Source organism: Ammospiza caudacuta, chromosome 11, assembly GCF_027887145.1.
Source record: "Ammospiza caudacuta isolate bAmmCau1 chromosome 11, bAmmCau1.pri, whole genome shotgun sequence".
In the NCBI taxonomy this organism is placed as follows: domain Eukaryota; kingdom Metazoa; phylum Chordata; class Aves; order Passeriformes; family Passerellidae; genus Ammospiza; species Ammospiza caudacuta.
The window spans coordinates 15,562,399-15,579,418 of NC_080603.1; the positions used below are offsets into that span (position 1 = coordinate 15,562,399).

General features: G+C 46.2%; 1 protein-coding gene across 1 annotated transcript; it reads right to left on the reverse strand.

The window, feature by feature from the left end:
- Positions 1 to 3,441: 3,441 nt before the first annotated feature.
- Positions 3,442 to 17,018, reverse strand: BDH1 (3-hydroxybutyrate dehydrogenase 1). Its single transcript, XM_058812047.1, has 7 exons — positions 16,943 to 17,018; positions 15,643 to 15,774; positions 12,528 to 12,600; positions 10,937 to 11,047; positions 8,543 to 8,684; positions 6,899 to 7,051; positions 3,442 to 5,260 (listed from the first exon to the last, which is right to left on the reverse strand). Exons 2-7 carry the CDS (start codon positions 15,723 to 15,725, stop codon positions 4,791 to 4,793), a joined length of 1,032 nt encoding a protein of 343 aa, XP_058668030.1. The 5' UTR covers positions 15,726 to 15,774; positions 16,943 to 17,018; the 3' UTR covers positions 3,442 to 4,790.
- Between the last annotated feature and the right edge of the window lie 2 nt (positions 17,019 to 17,020).

A 17,020-nucleotide genomic window follows, 5' to 3' on the forward strand; every position in this document is an offset into this window, starting at 1 on the left:
AGAGCTGCAGGATGGCATCTGTGCCACTGCATGTCCCTCTCTGCATGGTGGGGGTGGAGGTCTCCAGAAACACAGGCCAAGCTGGCATCCCGTGTTTGCCATCACCACCCTCCCTGCCAGCAGGCAGGGGCAGTCTGAGCCTGCTCTGGGCAGTCTGTCCCTGCAGCTCACAGAGAGGAGATGTGCTGCCCCCTCTGACTGCCAGCATTGGGACATACTCACAGCACCCCTTTCACCCACTCCCAGAGAGGGTTGTGCTGCTCAGGTGATGGCTGGTGATAAGCAAAGGGTGGCCATCCCTGTGACAGGTGCACAGGCTGCTCCTGGCCTTGGCATCTCCTGTTTCTTGCACTCCTGCTCAGTGAGGAAGAGCTCCTTGCTTACTGTTTTGGTGGAACCAGGCCAGCCCTTCCTCTCATACAGGGAAGTGCCAGTTTAATTCCACAGCACCCCAAGGCTGCACAGCAAGCCCTACATCACTCTTGGGAAAGAGGGGAGAGAAAGCAGTGCAGTGATCCTGAGTGGTACCTTCCCAGGGAAGGGACACCAGATGTGTGAGCTATGCTTATGATTCCCTTCTTGCTTTCTGAAGAGATACTTTCTTTTCAGAGCCACAGTTCTTGAAGTCCCAGCAGCTGCACATAAACCTTGAAGCAAGACCCCCTTGGCTTCAGTCCAACCTCAGAACAAACAGGGATTTCACTTTGTGCTCAGCAACTGAGCCACTTTAATGTTTTGTTGAGGACCTATATAATTGTTATATTTAATTCAGTTGGGAAAGACATCCTGTGCTCTGGTGTTTAGCAATGCCTGAACATGAGTGATCCTTTCCTCTTTTCTGTTTCCAGAGCTGTCCTGTTTCCAAACTGCCACTCCAGGGTAAGTCTCAGCCACACCCACAGGGCTGAGACCCAGGAGGGAGCCTGGGTCAGACTCTGCCAGGATGTGGGAGCTGAGGCATGGGCCTGGGAGCAGCTCTCCTGAAGGTGTGTGAATTTCTGGCTGTGAAATGATCTCCTGTTTAACTGAGACTCTGTCCTGATAAGGTGGCAGTAAGGAGTCACTAAATGCTGATACCCACTACCTCATTACCAGGAGCAAAAAGTGGGTAGGACTTCATGATTTCCACATTAAGGCTCAGAACAAGATGTAACAGCTGTAGTTGAAATTACTCCATCTCTGCTACTTCCCACCACACAGGGCAAAGTAATTTTTAACTCCAGGTTGCCTAAGGGATACTGCACAGTGAGATCTGTTGCATCATCACCAAGGGTCCTCACTTGGCAAGAAATCTGGGAAGAGAGAGCCCTTCCTTCAGCCAGCTGGGACCAGACTGGAGCTCAGGTGTGTGCACCCCTACAAACTGACCCCTCCAGGCTCCCCAGCTCCTCCTGAGGGAGCAGAGGCAGCCTTGAGAGTACAGAGGACCAGGTGCCTGGCCAAGTCCTTTTGTTCTTTTCAGTTTTCAAATAAACCTGGGCTGAAGCCATTGCAGGAGCTGCAGTGGCACTGTGCAGGCAGACCTCGAGGGCTCTGAGTCAAAAGGACAGTCATGCAAACCCAGAGGGGATTAGCTTTTAATGAGCTTCTCAGGGCAAACCCTGAAATCAGGGGATTGCCAAGATCCCAGCAGGAAACCCAGCCAGCTTGCTGCCCTCCTGACCACAAATCTGCTGCCAACCTCTCCCAGAGTCAGGAAAACTTACACAGAAATGCTGGAACAGCTGTGGATGCACAGGAGCAGCTCAGCCATTGCCTCCCCATAACACAAAACCACACAGTTCTCTGTGACTTGCACTGCAGGGCAGCGGGACTGCCACATCTCCTCCAGCCCTGGAGCAGTGGCACAGCTCCAGAGCTCCCTGAGGCCACCTCATGGGAGAGTTCAGGAGCCTCCAGCAGAAATGCCATGTACATGTGAGTGCAGTTATCCCTGCTCAGCTTTATCCCTCTGGCTGGGAATGAACACCGTGCTGTTGAACACCTGCTACATTTGCTCCTGGGGTCTCAGAGCTAAACTTAGATAACCTGGCTGGGCACTCAGTATCCTCCTGTCCTGGGCTGACTTTGTGATGCTGAATTGGTCTGTTTAGCCCAGAAATAAGTTTTGTACCTTTAAAAGTAGATCTGAGAGTGTAAAGGGGGAGAAGGAAAAGTGGTGCAATGTCTGAGGTGGTTATATTTAAAAACATAAAGATAAGAGTGTTCAGCATTTCTTTTCACAGACTGTTGTCTGCAACACAGACAGTGGGAGAGAGCTCTCCTTTGCTTTTAGTTAGATTTTTTTCAGCTAGTTGAGGCAGAGAAGTTCCCCAGACTGAGGCTTTTCTTTTTTTTGGAAGTGACTGGCCCTGCTCTGGACTGAAAGCCCAGAAAAACACAGGGAGCTCACGCCTGTGGCCCATCGGGGCTGGGGCACTGCATTCCAGCACCAGAGACTGAGCAAGCTGAGCTACACACCACGAGAAGGACTTTCTGATTTTGCCATCTCTTCAGAACAGTGAGAGGTTTTATTATTTGATATTCTTCGTTTTTAATGTTTGTGAATACTTTGCTTGTTAAATACACAGGTTTTTTCCACTTTTCTCCAAGGAAATCTTCCCTGAACCAATCAGAGGAGGGGCCACTTGAATCTGCTTTCCAGGGGGACCCCTTTGGAACTTTCCTCCCAAATTGGCCCTAAACCAGGACACCTCCATACCTAACTCCATTGATTTGTATTAAAATCCAGCAGTAAAATCGGGAGCTAGCATCCCAGGTGGAATTACATGATTTTTTATGCTACTTAGCATCTTAAAAGCTAAATTTTAGACTACAAGAACTTCCCTTGTAAAGGCTTTTCTCTCTCTGCAGTGTCATCTGCAACAGACAGTGTTATCCAGGTGTTTTCCTCTGCTTTGCAATTCAGTCCTTGTGCCTGCTGGGTAGTTCATACTCATGTTTTGTCCCAGAGAAGAGTCCTTGTATTGGAAAACAAGGCAATATGCCCTGCACTCAAGATGTAGCTACCACTGCTGGGATTCTGGAGAAAATCAGGAAGGTCTGGAAACCAGCCAGTCTCTCCCTGGATTTGGGATCTGTCAGTGACCTGTTGTGTGCTACCCTGCTAAATCACTGCTACTACCCTCCCTTCTTCAGAGCTCAGTTTCCTTTCCTGATCCCTTAGGAATAATCCATAATAATCCTTTGTAATCTGCAAGAGTCCACTCCAAATGCAGGTTTAAGAGCTGTGAATACACAGAGTCCAGTCTCTGTCACGAGATGCAGGACACAGCTGGTACTCCTTGCAATCCCCAGTACAGACATGAAGGGCTCAAGACTGCAAATGAGCCCCTGAAAGAGGTGTGTGTGTAACAGGCATGAGCCTCACCACTACAGAATAGGAGCCTTCACCTTATATATTTCAAAAATAAAGAGAGGGAGCCTCTGAATTTTGTTACCATTCATGTATACATTTATTAAGCCAAAGGAGTTTGATCATGTCACAGTATGTTACTAGAGCACATGAAATCTTTTCTTTTCAACTTCACTAACAATGCTCATTAATTACTTTTTATTTTTGCCTTTCAAGCTTAAAAAAATTTCCTCTTTCTGAATTTCTCATGAAAGGTTCTTTTTTTTTCCTTTTCTTTTCTAAAAGTACAAAACAAATGTTTCTCAGATATGTAAACAACCATCATGGAAATGAGACTGCTCCTAAAGTTAACATTATTGTTATGGATGTTGTGATAGATCTATGTCATGTGGCAAGTATTTCAGCTCAGTGACTCCTTCAGTGGAAGTTATGATTGTTATCATCACCTGTGCTGCAGTACTGGAGGCCTGGTCAGGGTTAAGGCCCTTCTGTGCAAGCTGCTGTACAAATACTTGGCTGTAACTGAGGTCCCTGAAGAGAAGGGCATTCACTGTGATGTGACTGTAACCCTCTCTGCTCCATCTGCTCCACAACTGAGCTCAAGGGAAGCTCCTCTCCAAGCTAACTCTGGAGTTCATGTTCAGATACTGTGAAGAGAAGGGAAATGTCACTGCAGGCCAATCCTGACACCTGCAGTCCTGTGCGTAAAGCTGCTCACAGTTATGGGAATGCTCATATGAGTAAGGAACTCCTCTGGTGAAAGTCTGCAAGGTTGAGTCCCTGGGTTGTTGAACTCCTTTGCAAAAAAGCATGCAAGAAAAGCAGACTGGTTCCTTTTCTCTAGGGTTTCATCAGTGTAATTCTAAGAAAGAAAGGGATGGGGTCAGTTGCTCAGTTTCAGCACCTTGAGCATTTTGAGTTCTGATCCCCAAGTTAAAGAAGTCTCTGCTCTGCCTTGGGCTACTGTGACCAGGCCTGGAAAAGTCAGTTGGACATTCTTTGTCATGAGGAAGCAGTGGTTTGCCATTAGAGCATGGAGGGATTCTGTTTTATGGTGTGGAGGCTGCATCCTAGGCAGGAACTGTGAAGATTGTGTTTGGCCATCAGCAGAAATTATTCTGAAAAAGCTTCAGAGCAATTGCGGTTTAAATAATGATTACAGGTTCATATTTGAGGTGAAAAAAGAAAGGATTACATGAAATAAATAGCAAAAAAATCATCATCCCTGCACAAACATAACATATTCCTGCCTATGAAACATCCCTTGCAAATTACTGCCTTTTAGGTTATGTCAGATATTTAAATGAACCCTTTAGAGCTAAAATACAGTACTCTGAAATGAGGTTAGAAAAATTTAAAAAGGACTAATGGGAAGTGTGTACAAAGCTCTCTTTCAAACAGATTTCCCACCTGGATAGCTTATGAGCGTGAGGCCTCAGTAGACGTAGAGCCGGTCTGAGATGGCGGCGGGCATGTGGGTCATGATCTGCATGCGCAGCCACCAGTAGTAATCCATGGGGTGGTAGCGGGTGTAGGGGGTCGTGGAGGTGAGCGCGTGCGCCACGCTCTCGATGACGGGCGACGTGTCCCTGGAGCCGCTGTTGCAGTACGACTCCATCTTGCTGACCTGCTCGTCGAAGTACTTGCGGCCGTAGTCCTTGCGCACGATCTCGGGCAGCTCGTCCCACATCTTGTCGGCGATGGCCTTGATGCGCTCGGGGCTGTACAGGTTGGTGCCCGCGATGAAGTTGCCGGGCTCCACGATGCTCACCATGACGCCCTGCGGCTGCATCTCGTAGCGCAGGCAGTCGGAGAAGGCCTCCACGCCGAACTTGGTGATGCAGTAGGGAGAGCGGGCGGGGCTGCCCATCCGCCCCATCATGCTGCTGATGTTCACCACGCGACCTGGGCAGAGCACACTGAGCTGTGGTACCTGGCCTGGAGCAGGTACCTGGCACACACCACCCAACACATTCCTGAACATGCACCCACCCACCCGCCCACTGCCTGGCAGACCTGCTCATGTCTCTGCCTCAGCAGTGCTGCCCTAGGCAACGGCCTTCAGGTTTGTGCTCCTGACAGAGCCTGCACAGGGGGAAACAGGATTGCTCAGCAGTGTCGCAGACATCTTTTATGAAAAATCCTTTCCTCAGGACTTTTCATCCTGAGAAGACGAGAGGCCTCAGGAACAAAATGTAAACATTGATTATCTGCTGCTGTGGAATGCAACAGGTGGATCTTTGATTGGCCCATGTTGGATGTTTCTAATTAATGGCCAATCACAGTCAGCTGGCTCAGACAGAGAGTCCAAGACAGAGCCTTTGTTATCGTTCTTTTCTATTCTATTCTTAGCTAGCCTTCCGATGAAATCCTTTCTTCTATTCTTTTAGTATAATTTTAATGTAATATATATAATAAAATAATAAATCAAGCCTTCTGAAACATGGAGTCAAATCCTTGTCTCTTCCTTCAACCTGAGACCCCTGTGAACACCGTCACACAGCAGCAATTTGAACTGAGCCCTGACAAGTAAAAGCAGGAACAAGGAAAGGCTTTGGCACCAAAGCTGAGCTTGTTTGTTTGCAAATCAAAGGGCAGTGGTGGCTCAGAGTGTCTGCTTCTCAAAATGGAATAGATTGTTCCTGTACCACCAATGGGCAGAGCAGATTAAGTCCACTGCACTCTTCCATGTGACACCTGGGTTATGGCTCCAGGAACAGAGGCCTTTCTCCCTGCCAGAAGCCATCCACTTTGGCCAGGGAAAATGCTGGTAAGAGGCTGTGGGTGCTGTAGTCTAGGTAGAGGGTGAAGTTCTCTGCACTTTCTATCAGAGCTCATTGCTAAGTTGTGTTAGAAAGAGAAACTTTGGCCTCAGAAATGGATAACCTTCCGTGGTGGAAGAAGGGCTGCCCAGGCCACATCCAGCCCAGGTCTGCAGCACAGGGCAATATTGTAAATGCCTGTGGATGCCTCAAGAGTGAAAAATACTCTCATTTAGTCAGGCAGTAGGCCCTAACACAGGAAAGCTTTTGCCCCTTTATGCTGAGACCCGTGCAAGCTCCAGGTCTGCAGGTCATTGCTGTACAACCCCCTCTTTTCCTACATCACAGGCTCCTAGAGTAACAGTGCAAAATAACAACTTCCCTGCAAGAAGCGTTTTGCACTGCTGCTGCCCACCCTGCCACAGCTGATTTTTATATAGCAGGGAGAAATGCTCCTGGCACTGTCATTGATTGTGAGCTGCAGTTTCTGAACAGGTAAAAGAAGATCTAATGCATTAGATCTTGTGTGGGATGTTGCAGGAGAAGGCAGCGCATATGGGAAAGAGAAAGAACAGGTTTTCAGGCCTGCTGCCTTGCTGTGTAACTCGGAGAGGTGAGGCAATCCGTGTGTCTGCTGGGGACCACACTGTGTCTCTGAGGGCAGGAAGGTGACAATGGTGCAGAGAGAAGTGCCACAGACCTTCTGGCCTCTAACACAGCAACATGTGGCAGGATGTGGGGCCTGCAACAGGGAGAGCCAGTCAGGAGCTCTGCCACTCACCCTTAGACCTCCGGATGAGCGGGAGGAAAGCCTTGGTGGTTCGCACGGTGCCCCACAGGTTCACTTCAGCCACCTCCATGTAGGTGTCCATGCTGGTGAACTCAACTTCCCCAAATGTGGAGATCCCAGCATTGTTGACCAGCCCCCAGAGCCCTACAAGACAAAATCAAGCACCATTAGTTGTGCTAATAGGTTATTGAACCACACAACAGAGCTTTTCATAATGACTTGTGATGGTGAAGACCAGACAGAAGAGAGTCCAGAGTGAACTTCAGTCTCCTGGGAAAACAGAACCACCGTGGAGATCTGCCTGTACCACCCACACTGCAGCCACAAAGTACTGTCAATGAGGCTTCCCAGGAAGTTCTGAGCCAGCAGAGAACTTCAGCCTTGTCTTAGCTGTTCTCCTTGCCACTCTTTTTTTATCCACCACAAATTTTTAAAAGAAGCAAAATATATAATGCAAATAATAAGAATAGGAATGACCTTGTAAGAAACAAAAGACTAATTCTTTCAAAGTAAAAACCCCTCTGTCACCACAAGAACTAGAGTGTCTGCAGTGCTGGGAAGGAGGCATGGGTGAGCATGCATACCATGGCCTCTCCCTTTTATTCTGCTAAAACCAAAAAGGCAACAACTGAAGCTACCTACTCATTTGGCAATAAAATGAAAGATTTGAAAGGAATTTTAAATAAAATTAACTCATTTCATATAATACTCTAATTGTATAGGAAACATGCTGAGAAAGGTCTGAGAAAGGCTTCTGTCCATTGTTTAGAAAAACTCACTTTTATCTGTTGACTGACTGTGTTCAGATCTATGTTATCAGAATAAACTCAGGAAAGGCAACTTCATCCTGGCCTGTGCTTGAGAGTACAGAGCTAGAAAACTTAATTTATATAGAAGATTCATATGTAAAAATTAAATACAAAGAAAATAAAAAGAAATCCCAAACCAAAACATTACTGGTTGATCTGCTTAAAACAACCTTCTGTTGAATGTGGATATCCTTCAGGAGGAAAATGTACTTTAAAGGGTGGAAAGGTTTCAGAAATGTATGAGCAAAGGCAATTTTCACAGTACTGGAGCAGAATTTGCTGCTCACCTCAGTAGAATGAAGTAGGCAGGCTAAGAAAATCAGTACAGCTACCCCCTGAACTCTAAATGGTAGTATCTACAATAGCATTAATGATACCCAGCTGGCTTAATGGGAAATTCTTTGGAAAACCTCTCAAATTCCTTTGCCTTTTGAAAGAGTGGGGGACCCATTTCCATTTGTAATTCCCAATCTCTGGGCACGGGGCAGGTTTTACAACAGAAAGGGAGGCACAATGAACTTCAGTTCACAGGAACAAAGTACTAATCCCAGAGCCTTGAACACCACTCTGGTTTCTGCCAGTGTCCCTACAGGAGCTAGTGGAGAACAAAGCAGTTTTCTTTGTAGATGCTGTGTGAAGTGGGAAGCTCCTTTCTGACATGGTACAATATTCAAACAGGCCATTTGCTTTGTCCTGCTTCTCCTCAAAGATTTGTGTCCTTCAATCACATGCTCAGCTTTTGAAATACACCCTGAAAATGCTCTCAGAGCCCAGCCAAGGAAGCCCCTGTCCCTCTGCAGCCCCAGAGCCCATTGCACACACCCACCTTTCTCTGGGTCCTCGAGGCTGCCCTGCACATGCTCCACTGCCCGGTCCATTTCTTTGCTGTCACAGACGTTGAGCTGCACTGTTCTCATTCGATCACTGTTCATGGCATCCAGCTCCTTGGAGCCACCCTCTCCCTTGTCCTAGAGGGAAAGAAAGTGCTGGTTTCAATCTGGCCAAAGAGCTGTGCAGAATATCAAATGCCAACCATCAAACCAAGCAAAAGACTGCACAGGGCAGTCACAGAATATTCAGGACAGTCCTGCAGCCCTAGGAAGAAGGGGAGCAGACAGGACTGCAGAACACCATTCCTCAAGCATCTCCATCTGACCATGAGTCCTGTACCAAGTCAGCGGGTACAAACTGCTTTAACTTCCAAGAAAGCAGCCAGAGGTGCAGCAAGGCACCCAGCAAGCACCCCCTGCTCAGTACAAGCTCCTGCACTTTTATTCTGCAGTAAGGACATGGCATTCCTAAGAACTGTGCATGCCCTGAGGACACAGTGGCTCCCCAAGCAGCAGTCTGCTCCTGATGTGCAGGTGTGCTGTGAAAACAAACCCGTGGAAGTGACACTAAAATTTCAGAGTCATTTCCTCTATGTCAGGGCTAGGTCCAATATAGCCAAGCCAAAGATTATGTTCCTTATTTCTACCTCCACTTTTATCTAGCATCTAAAAACATCAAGCTTTTTCTGCTGCTAAAATCAGCACCGGCAATAATTATACTCTGATCAGAATTCTGCTTATGGTTTTGCTAGAGAAGCCTGTAGCACAGTGAAAAATCAGTTGGAGTTGTTTTTGTTCTACAAAAAGTATAATGGCCTGAAGACACATGGGAGGCCACTCAGCTAACTAAAGCACTTTCCAGTGTTTTTCCAGTGTTTTTTGATGACAACTGCTGTTACCGTTCTTGGCATGGCCACACAGATTTTGGAACATGGAGTGTTAGTTCAGCTAAAGAAGCAATATTTAATTACAGAGTGATACTGCAAAGCTTTCTGCTGATTTTTCTGTGAGGAAGTAAATATTGATCAATGTCTAAAAGATTTCTGGCATGCTGCTGCATGTCAAATTGTCAGAGGCCAAGATTTTCCATGAACATGCATTCAGTAGAAAAAGTACTGAAGACAACAAAATAGAAGGGAGGTTTCAGTAACTGTTATGTATGTCCACTGGAAATTGTGGCTTTTTAGCAGCTCAGACAGAAGAAATGAAACACATAAGTAACTTTGCAATTCTGAAGATTTTGACTTCAGTCAACATAGAGGCAGGCTATTACTTTAAACAGTGTTTTCTAAGTTTGCAGTGTTTTTATATTCTCTAATGTTGATCTTCAGTTACAAAAACCGAGTCGAAACATCTATCAAAAAAGTACTTAGGTACCCTCTGTCTGGATCCTTTTCAAAAGGCAGCAGTTTGTACCAAGTGCCCTGTTCTGCTGTGACGCCTGTAGAGGGAGCCCGGGTTAACAAATAAATCTTTGATTCAACACTGGGACACAAGACAGCTATCGAGACAGACACCTGTTTTGAAATATGCAGCAGAAACAAACTAATAATTTAAGCAAAACTTAGTAATAATGTAAAAAAATAATAGTAGAAAGTCGAAAAACATTAAAGAATACCTGGCAAATTCTCTTTAAACAGTACCACTATTCAAGATACGTTTATAGTGATGAGTGAGCTAAAAGATTCGATCAAACTAGCTGACCCACCCCAGGATATCCTGAGGGGTAAGTTTGTTTCTGTTAGGAAATGGCCGTGCAGCTAAAAAAAGTGCAGTGCTTCATATGGAGAGAGAGACTAAAAGTCTTTCCTGTTCTCCATGACCATCAATGCTTTGCCACACCAGGATCTCCTTCAGAGCATATCAAGGCTGTGTCACTGAGCTGTTTGTGGCCTGATTCTTCTGTCATTTGCACTACTGGGACTCCATCACACACCCAACCATTTCAGGGGAGCCTCAATACACATCATGGCATGGCTGTGCTCATGAACATAGAAAAATGTGCTCAGAACACATGCTACAAAATCACTGGTGGTTTGCTGTATTTCAAAATTAATCAAAATAAGCCCTGCATAAATATATACAGTGAGAGCAGACCAGACCACAGCCTGACACCAAACTTTGCTTATGGTTAAGCCTATAAAATTAGATTTGGGATTCCAGCTCTTCAGACATAGAACAGGCCACAATGTTGTGACATAAATAAGAACCTCCCTAGATACCATTCAGTCCTGGTTCTGCTCTGTGAAATTCAAACACCTGTGTCTTTCCCTGTACCAACCACCCTCCCACTCCTTGGCAGAAAGCTGTGCAGAGTGGAGAGGGAAGACTGGAGCTGCTATGTGTCACTGCACATGCCACAGGTGAAGAACAGTTTTTGTTTTCCCTACCTTTTGCAGGCAGCCAGCATAAATAATGAAACCTTTGCCATGCAGGTGCTTGGCCAAGTCAAATCCAAATCCTGAGTCACAGCCTGTTATAAGCACAGCTCTGCTGCCAATCTGCAAAACAAACCAGAACAAAATGCACTGCAATTGAGTATTTGATATCAGTGATTTGCAGCACACAGAATAAGTCACATCCTTGGCCAGGAGCAGTGTGTTCCAGGGATGCTCTCTACACTCTCTGCCTCCTGAACACAGGAATGACATTTTCATACTGAGTTCACTCCAGTGAGGCAGGATCACTGCCCTCCCAACGTGGAGGAGTTCATCACCTCTGGCAAACAGGCTTCCAAGGCAAACAGACCAAGCAAACCATTATGCTCTGGCAGTTCACATCCATCTTGAAATCTGAAAATACACCAGACAGTTCCCAAGTCATTCTCCCTTTATCAGGAACTGCTCCTATACGTTCAAAGCAGGCAGGAGTGCACTCTTGTGTGCATATAGCCCATAGGGCATAGAGAAGAGAGTTTGACTGAAGAAAGGATATAGTTTAATCTTTCTGACTGCTCACTTACCTTTCTCTCTCTAGCATCTAAGCCTTCTAGAGCTGGGTTCTAAGAGCTAGGAAGATTCAAGTGGGGTTAATATATGAAATTAGGACCAGTAGGTCATCACTCTTTTTGTCTGGTTGGGCTTTTTCAGTCTCCTTATTTTTCCAACTTACAATTTAAATGGAAGTATACCTCCTTCCCTCTCCAAATTCCTTGTTCTAACCCAAAGACAGACAGCAGTTAAATAATAAGCAGTTAAATAACAAGCTGAAATGGTGCATCAGACAGCCCAACAGCAACAATTGCACATCCAAGGTGCTGCTGTGGGTGTGATTACATAATAATTGCCTGCAATTCAGTCCGACTCATCTCTTTTAACAAGCTATAAATTTGGCTTTTCCCAGCATACCCAAGGACTGATCAGGGTGGAAGCTGGGTGGAAGCAGCAAAGGCTTCTCACACTGGAAGCCCAGCAGTGATGCAAGGATCACATCTGAGTTCCTCTGAAACTCTGTTCCAGAGTTATAGACCAAGTTGTGCATGCTCTAGCACTGCTTCAGTGCTGAGTTCTGTGCCACAAGACAGACAAGATGACAAAACATCATCCCTTTTGCCTGGCACTGCTCCTGGCAAGTCAGTATCTTCAAGGAGAGGGCTGCTAAAAAGGGCCACTCTCTTGATGAAGTGGTGAGGACACACTGATTTATTGGCATGTCTTTAAACAACTACTCTCCAGAAAGAGTGCTTTATTAAGAATTTGTCATGCATATTCCCTCCACTGTAAGGTGGAACATTAAATCTGCTGAGTGAGTTCCAAAAATAGAAAAAACCCACTTGTATGATTGTTTATTTCCATGCTTAGCAGCACATACCGTGCTACGTCAATGGAAGCTCGGTGCTAGGAAAGAATGTGGAGCATGCTCAAGAGGTCCAGCTTGCAGTCTCTCTGGCAAACTGGAAAGATGAGTTTGGTCACCAGGCTTCAGGGATTTTAAACCCCCTGCTCAGCAGAACTAGTTCCTGGAAGGCACAGTCACACTCACCTGATCGACTTCATTTGCATAAGAGCGGCTGCCACATGGGGACAACAGAGGGAGGGAAAATCTCTGCATGGGCCTGTTAAAAAACCCAAACCAACAGAACAGTCAGATGTGGAATATCTTATCCATACCCTGCTGCAGTAACACACACATGAAAAGGAATGCAGTGCTGCCTACATGCATGATGTAGATTGCCATTTGGAAAGACAGAATCTAGTCTATACTTCTCCTTACTGTGAGCCTCTGTGTTTCCTACAGTATGACACATTTGTTTCTCCAAAGACCTTGATGCTATTTCCAGCTGCAGAAGCTGTCTGGGTATTACAAAGTATTCTAAAATAGCTCCTGGTCTGGAGGCACAGAGCTGCTTTCACCCACAAAACAGGCAGTGCAGTGCTTGCATTTTCAAAGGCAACAACATCCTCACTTAAGATGTGCACAAAGCTGAGGTATGGGAAGTTATTCATTTGTCTGATGAAGGTATTCTGCTGTGGCTTTGTCTCTGACACCCAGCCTGAGGCTGAATTTGCTTGGATTTCTCTCTCACTCCTTTTACACACAGCTCCATCATTATTTCACTCTGGATGACACTTCTTCCCCTGCAGTGTCTACCCATTAAATACACTTAGATTTTACATCCCCTTTTTAAGCTAAGAAACACTGTCTTTGAGCAATACCTGCCATGCAGATCTGAAGCTCCTCCTCATAGTATGTGTGACTCCCAGAAGACAAAACATATTCACAAAGACAAACCAGAGCAAAGCAACAATGCCTTCCAGGGAATGAGATTCCATTTAGAAAAGCTATGTTACCCAGTAGCATCACTCTGTCTGAAGTCTTGTCATCATTCATCAAAACTGGGCCTGAACAACAAATCAAAGTGACCCCAACCTCTGTCCTTGTCAGTCACCTCTCTGGACTTTATCAGCTTTTTCATGTTTGTTTTGGGCACTGACATTGCCCTCCAGGAGCTTTTGGCCTTCCCTTGGACTTGCTGTGTCTCATCTACCCTCTGGCTCCTCCAACAGCATCTCTCCTTCCCAGAGCTTATCTTCCAGGCTGCTTTTCAGTTTCTAAGTAAATTTGCATAATCATTCACAATTATCTCCAGCTCAGACATCACAGGCTCTTGCAGGGTGACCTGTGCTACACTGCACAGCAGCTTGCAGATGCTCTGGCCTCTGAGCTGTATCTCAGGAAATCAAGGGATCTGCGAAGGCAGAAGCTTTGAACCAGATGGGAAAGAAGATGACACATTTAGGCAATGGTGTTCACTCACACCCTCCTGAAACAGTTAAGCTGTTTTCTAACTTAAGAGTGTCACAAGCCAAATCAGCTCTTGAAATAGCTATAGCAAACTTAATTGCTGCAAAGGTCAGTCCCCAGGCAGTGTGTTAACATCACTGACCTGCAATCCTGGATTGAAACTTTTACCTCAACAGTAAGATTCTTGCTGTGTCTAAAAGTGCCCAGAAATGTTCATAACATTTCTTACAGTTGAATGAACTTGGGTTTTATTTTTCAGTGCCATGTTTGACCCTGTTATTTCACTGCAGAGCACTGACTTGCTGCACTCAATTGACAATAATCTGTAGAGAATACCTACTAGACATTCTGCCTATCTGGACCTGAAGGCAATGGCAAAAGAAGAAGAGATGCTGGCTGCTGCTGAGCAGGAAAGTCATCAGCAGGAACAGCCAGGAAGTGATGTGAGTCCCTACATGGTACACTAATGTACCATAAGCCATTTTTGTCATTCTGCATCACTGAATTCTAGAGACCACAACAGAGACTTCGGAATGCACAGATGGTCCTCAAATTGAATTTGTGCTTGTAATCATAAACTGCCTTTTGTTCAGTTCCACCAAAAAAAGGAGTAATCAGCTTGAAGAGTCAAGTACAAAAATGCTGCTTTGGTGCATTAAGACCCTGGTAGAGTGGCAGCACTGCCTTTCAATGAACAGCTGGATTTCCATTGCAGGTTTAGCAACTTGTGGGGATTTGCAAATGCAACACAGGCTGGCCCTGAGTACAAGACACACAAAGCACAAATACACAGTAAGCAAAACAGAAGACGGAAGAAAAAAAAACAAGAATATACTGAAAATTCTTTCCTCCAGTTAATAAAACATTAATTTGTATTTTTAAGGCCACAGCAGATTCCTGCAGGTGAACTGTGGTATATGTGGAGCAAACAGGAGATAAAAGACCTATGTCTGTTTGCACAGGAAATCTCTTAACAGCCTAGCTATCTCCAACACCCAGTTAGCAGAGCCACCCTTGACCATGATGCTGCTGGACACCTCTATCAGCAGCAGTAGAGCAACACTGGAGGTGGCAGCTCTTGTTTAACAGGCCATAAGCCCCTTCTAAATGGCTTATGTACAGTTAGAAGTACCACACTGCTGTTTGGGAGCCCTGCTCTAAAACAAAGCCAGGGAAAGCACTCAACTTGCTCTGAATTTTGACTAATAGGTTCCAATCATACAGCAATATAAATGTTGGGGTTTTTTCAGAGCTAGAAATTAGAATTAGATAGGCAATTTTCTGTTCATTTGCAGAAAAGAACCAGCTTAATTACTCAGCCCACCTCCATTTCTCAGTAAAACCCTCCCTCTCAACTTTCTTATTTCATGGCATTCGCCGCCTCTTTAATCACAGGAAGTCACAGAAATATATGACAGTTTCTTGCACTGAAGCAAGGCCTAGTTGCTGATATTCCAAAAAAAAACCTCTTGATGGATACTGAATTAATGTTCTTTTTAACTGCAATGTAAAAAAAAAAAACAAACCAACATGTTGTCAACCCCTCCTTGCATAGAGTCCATCTCTGCTGTGCTCAGCTCAGTGACTGAGCCCTGGCACAGTTTGTCCAGGCAAGTTCTGGAGTACTCATTCATGGAGATACCCAAAAGCCACCTGGACACAGCTCTGGGCAAGCAGCTCAGAGAGGCCCTGCTTCAGCAGGGCAGCTGGACCACATGACCTTCAGAAGTCCCTTCCAACCTCAACCACCTTGTGACTCTGTAAATAAACTGTCCCACTGAAATCAAGTGAGTCTTTGACATATGCTTTACTCAAGATGTCACTCTTTCTTCTTTTCCACCAAGTTACTTACCTGAAGCCATTCCCTGGGTCCTTGAAATTCAGGGCTTTCACAGAGAAGTTCAAGAGAGGGCGGGACAGCTTGGTGGCCAACATGTTTTCAACTAGCACACTTTACCAAAAGCAAAACTATTCTTCCTTAGCTCTGCAACACAAGATAGCACCTCTGTTTTAGTTGCTCAATTATTTTGTAAGACATGCTGACTCCATGTATTTCAACAGGAAAATACAGTCCAAAGGAACTCATCTTCTCCCCTTGCAGTCCCTCACACAGAGATAAACAGCTCAACCTTCAGCCACCCAAGATGCTTTTAAATAAGAAAAAGCATTCTAAGTAAACTACCAAGCAAGGAGACATTTAAAGAAAATGTCAATTTCTCTTCTTTAATGCATCTTTAACTGCTTTCTCTGAAACAGGTAAAAATTAAGGTACTCATATGGAATATATTATTTCAAATGAGCTATATGAAATAACTTTGAACAAAAATATAACTTCACGTGACAGGTGATGGTATGACTGTCACATGTTATGTGACGTGTTTCCAAAACAATCCTTTGCTTTATAGCTAGTACAGCCACACAGTTAAAAATACATTTTTTGGTAATTAGGTAGCTGGTGATGCTGGACTAAGCACAGGGAACCACCAATAAACTCAATACCGAGTGAAAACATCTCAAGAACGAGACTTTGGTAAGGAAAATCAACTGAAATCATATTTATCTTGGATAAAAGTAACCCAAGGCACAAAAAACGTCTCCCAGTCCCTTTTATTGAAGCTGAGAGACGGTATCTAGTTGTTAGGGGTGGTTTGCATCTCTGCCGAAGGCTGGGCCGCCACCGCGGCAGCTTCGGGGCCTGCTGGGAACCAGGCCCGGGCTGGAAACCGGTGAAATTACCGCAGAAAGAGCAGCGGTGGGCACCGAGATGGGGAGGGAGGGAGCGGACAGGGCTCAGGAGGCTCGCTGGCCCGGCTAATCCTCAGAAATCCCGGTGCTTTGATCCAATTCGGGAGCACGGCGGTGTCCCCGCGGGTTTTGGTGAGGTTTGCAGGGAGAGGGCGAGGCCGGAGCTCCGCTGCAGGTCCCGCCGGCCCGGCCCGGCCCGGCCCCTCTCCGGGACGCGGCTGCCGCGGCCCCAAGAGCGCTCACGGCCCGGCCGAGGCACCGGGGGGCGCGGCCGCCCGCGCTCGTGGCGGCGGCGGGAGAGGCCGCGCAGAGATGCCCGCGCCCCCCGCGGGCAAGGTCACCGTGCGAGCCGGCTGCCAGAGCTCCGCGGGGCCGCCGCGACCCACCCCGCGCCACCCGCGCGTTACCTGGAGCCGGCGGGAGCCGGGCGCTGCTGCCGTTTGAATGAGGCTGGGCCGGGGCCGCGGTGCCGGGCGCGGCGGGAG

Coding starts and splice junctions, on each gene's coding strand:
- BDH1 (XM_058812047.1), bottom strand. CDS start 15,725: ATGTTGGCCACCAAGCTGTCCCGCCCTCTCTTGAACTTCTCTGTGAAA. Junction 12,601..15,642: donor GACCCAGGGAATGGCTTCAG/GTAAGTAACTTG, acceptor GTTTTTTAACAG/GCCCATGCAGAGATTTTCCC. Junction 8,685..10,936: donor ATGCTGGCTGCCTGCAAAAG/GTAGGGAAAACA, acceptor CTTTCCCTCTAG/GACAAGGGAGAGGGTGGCTC.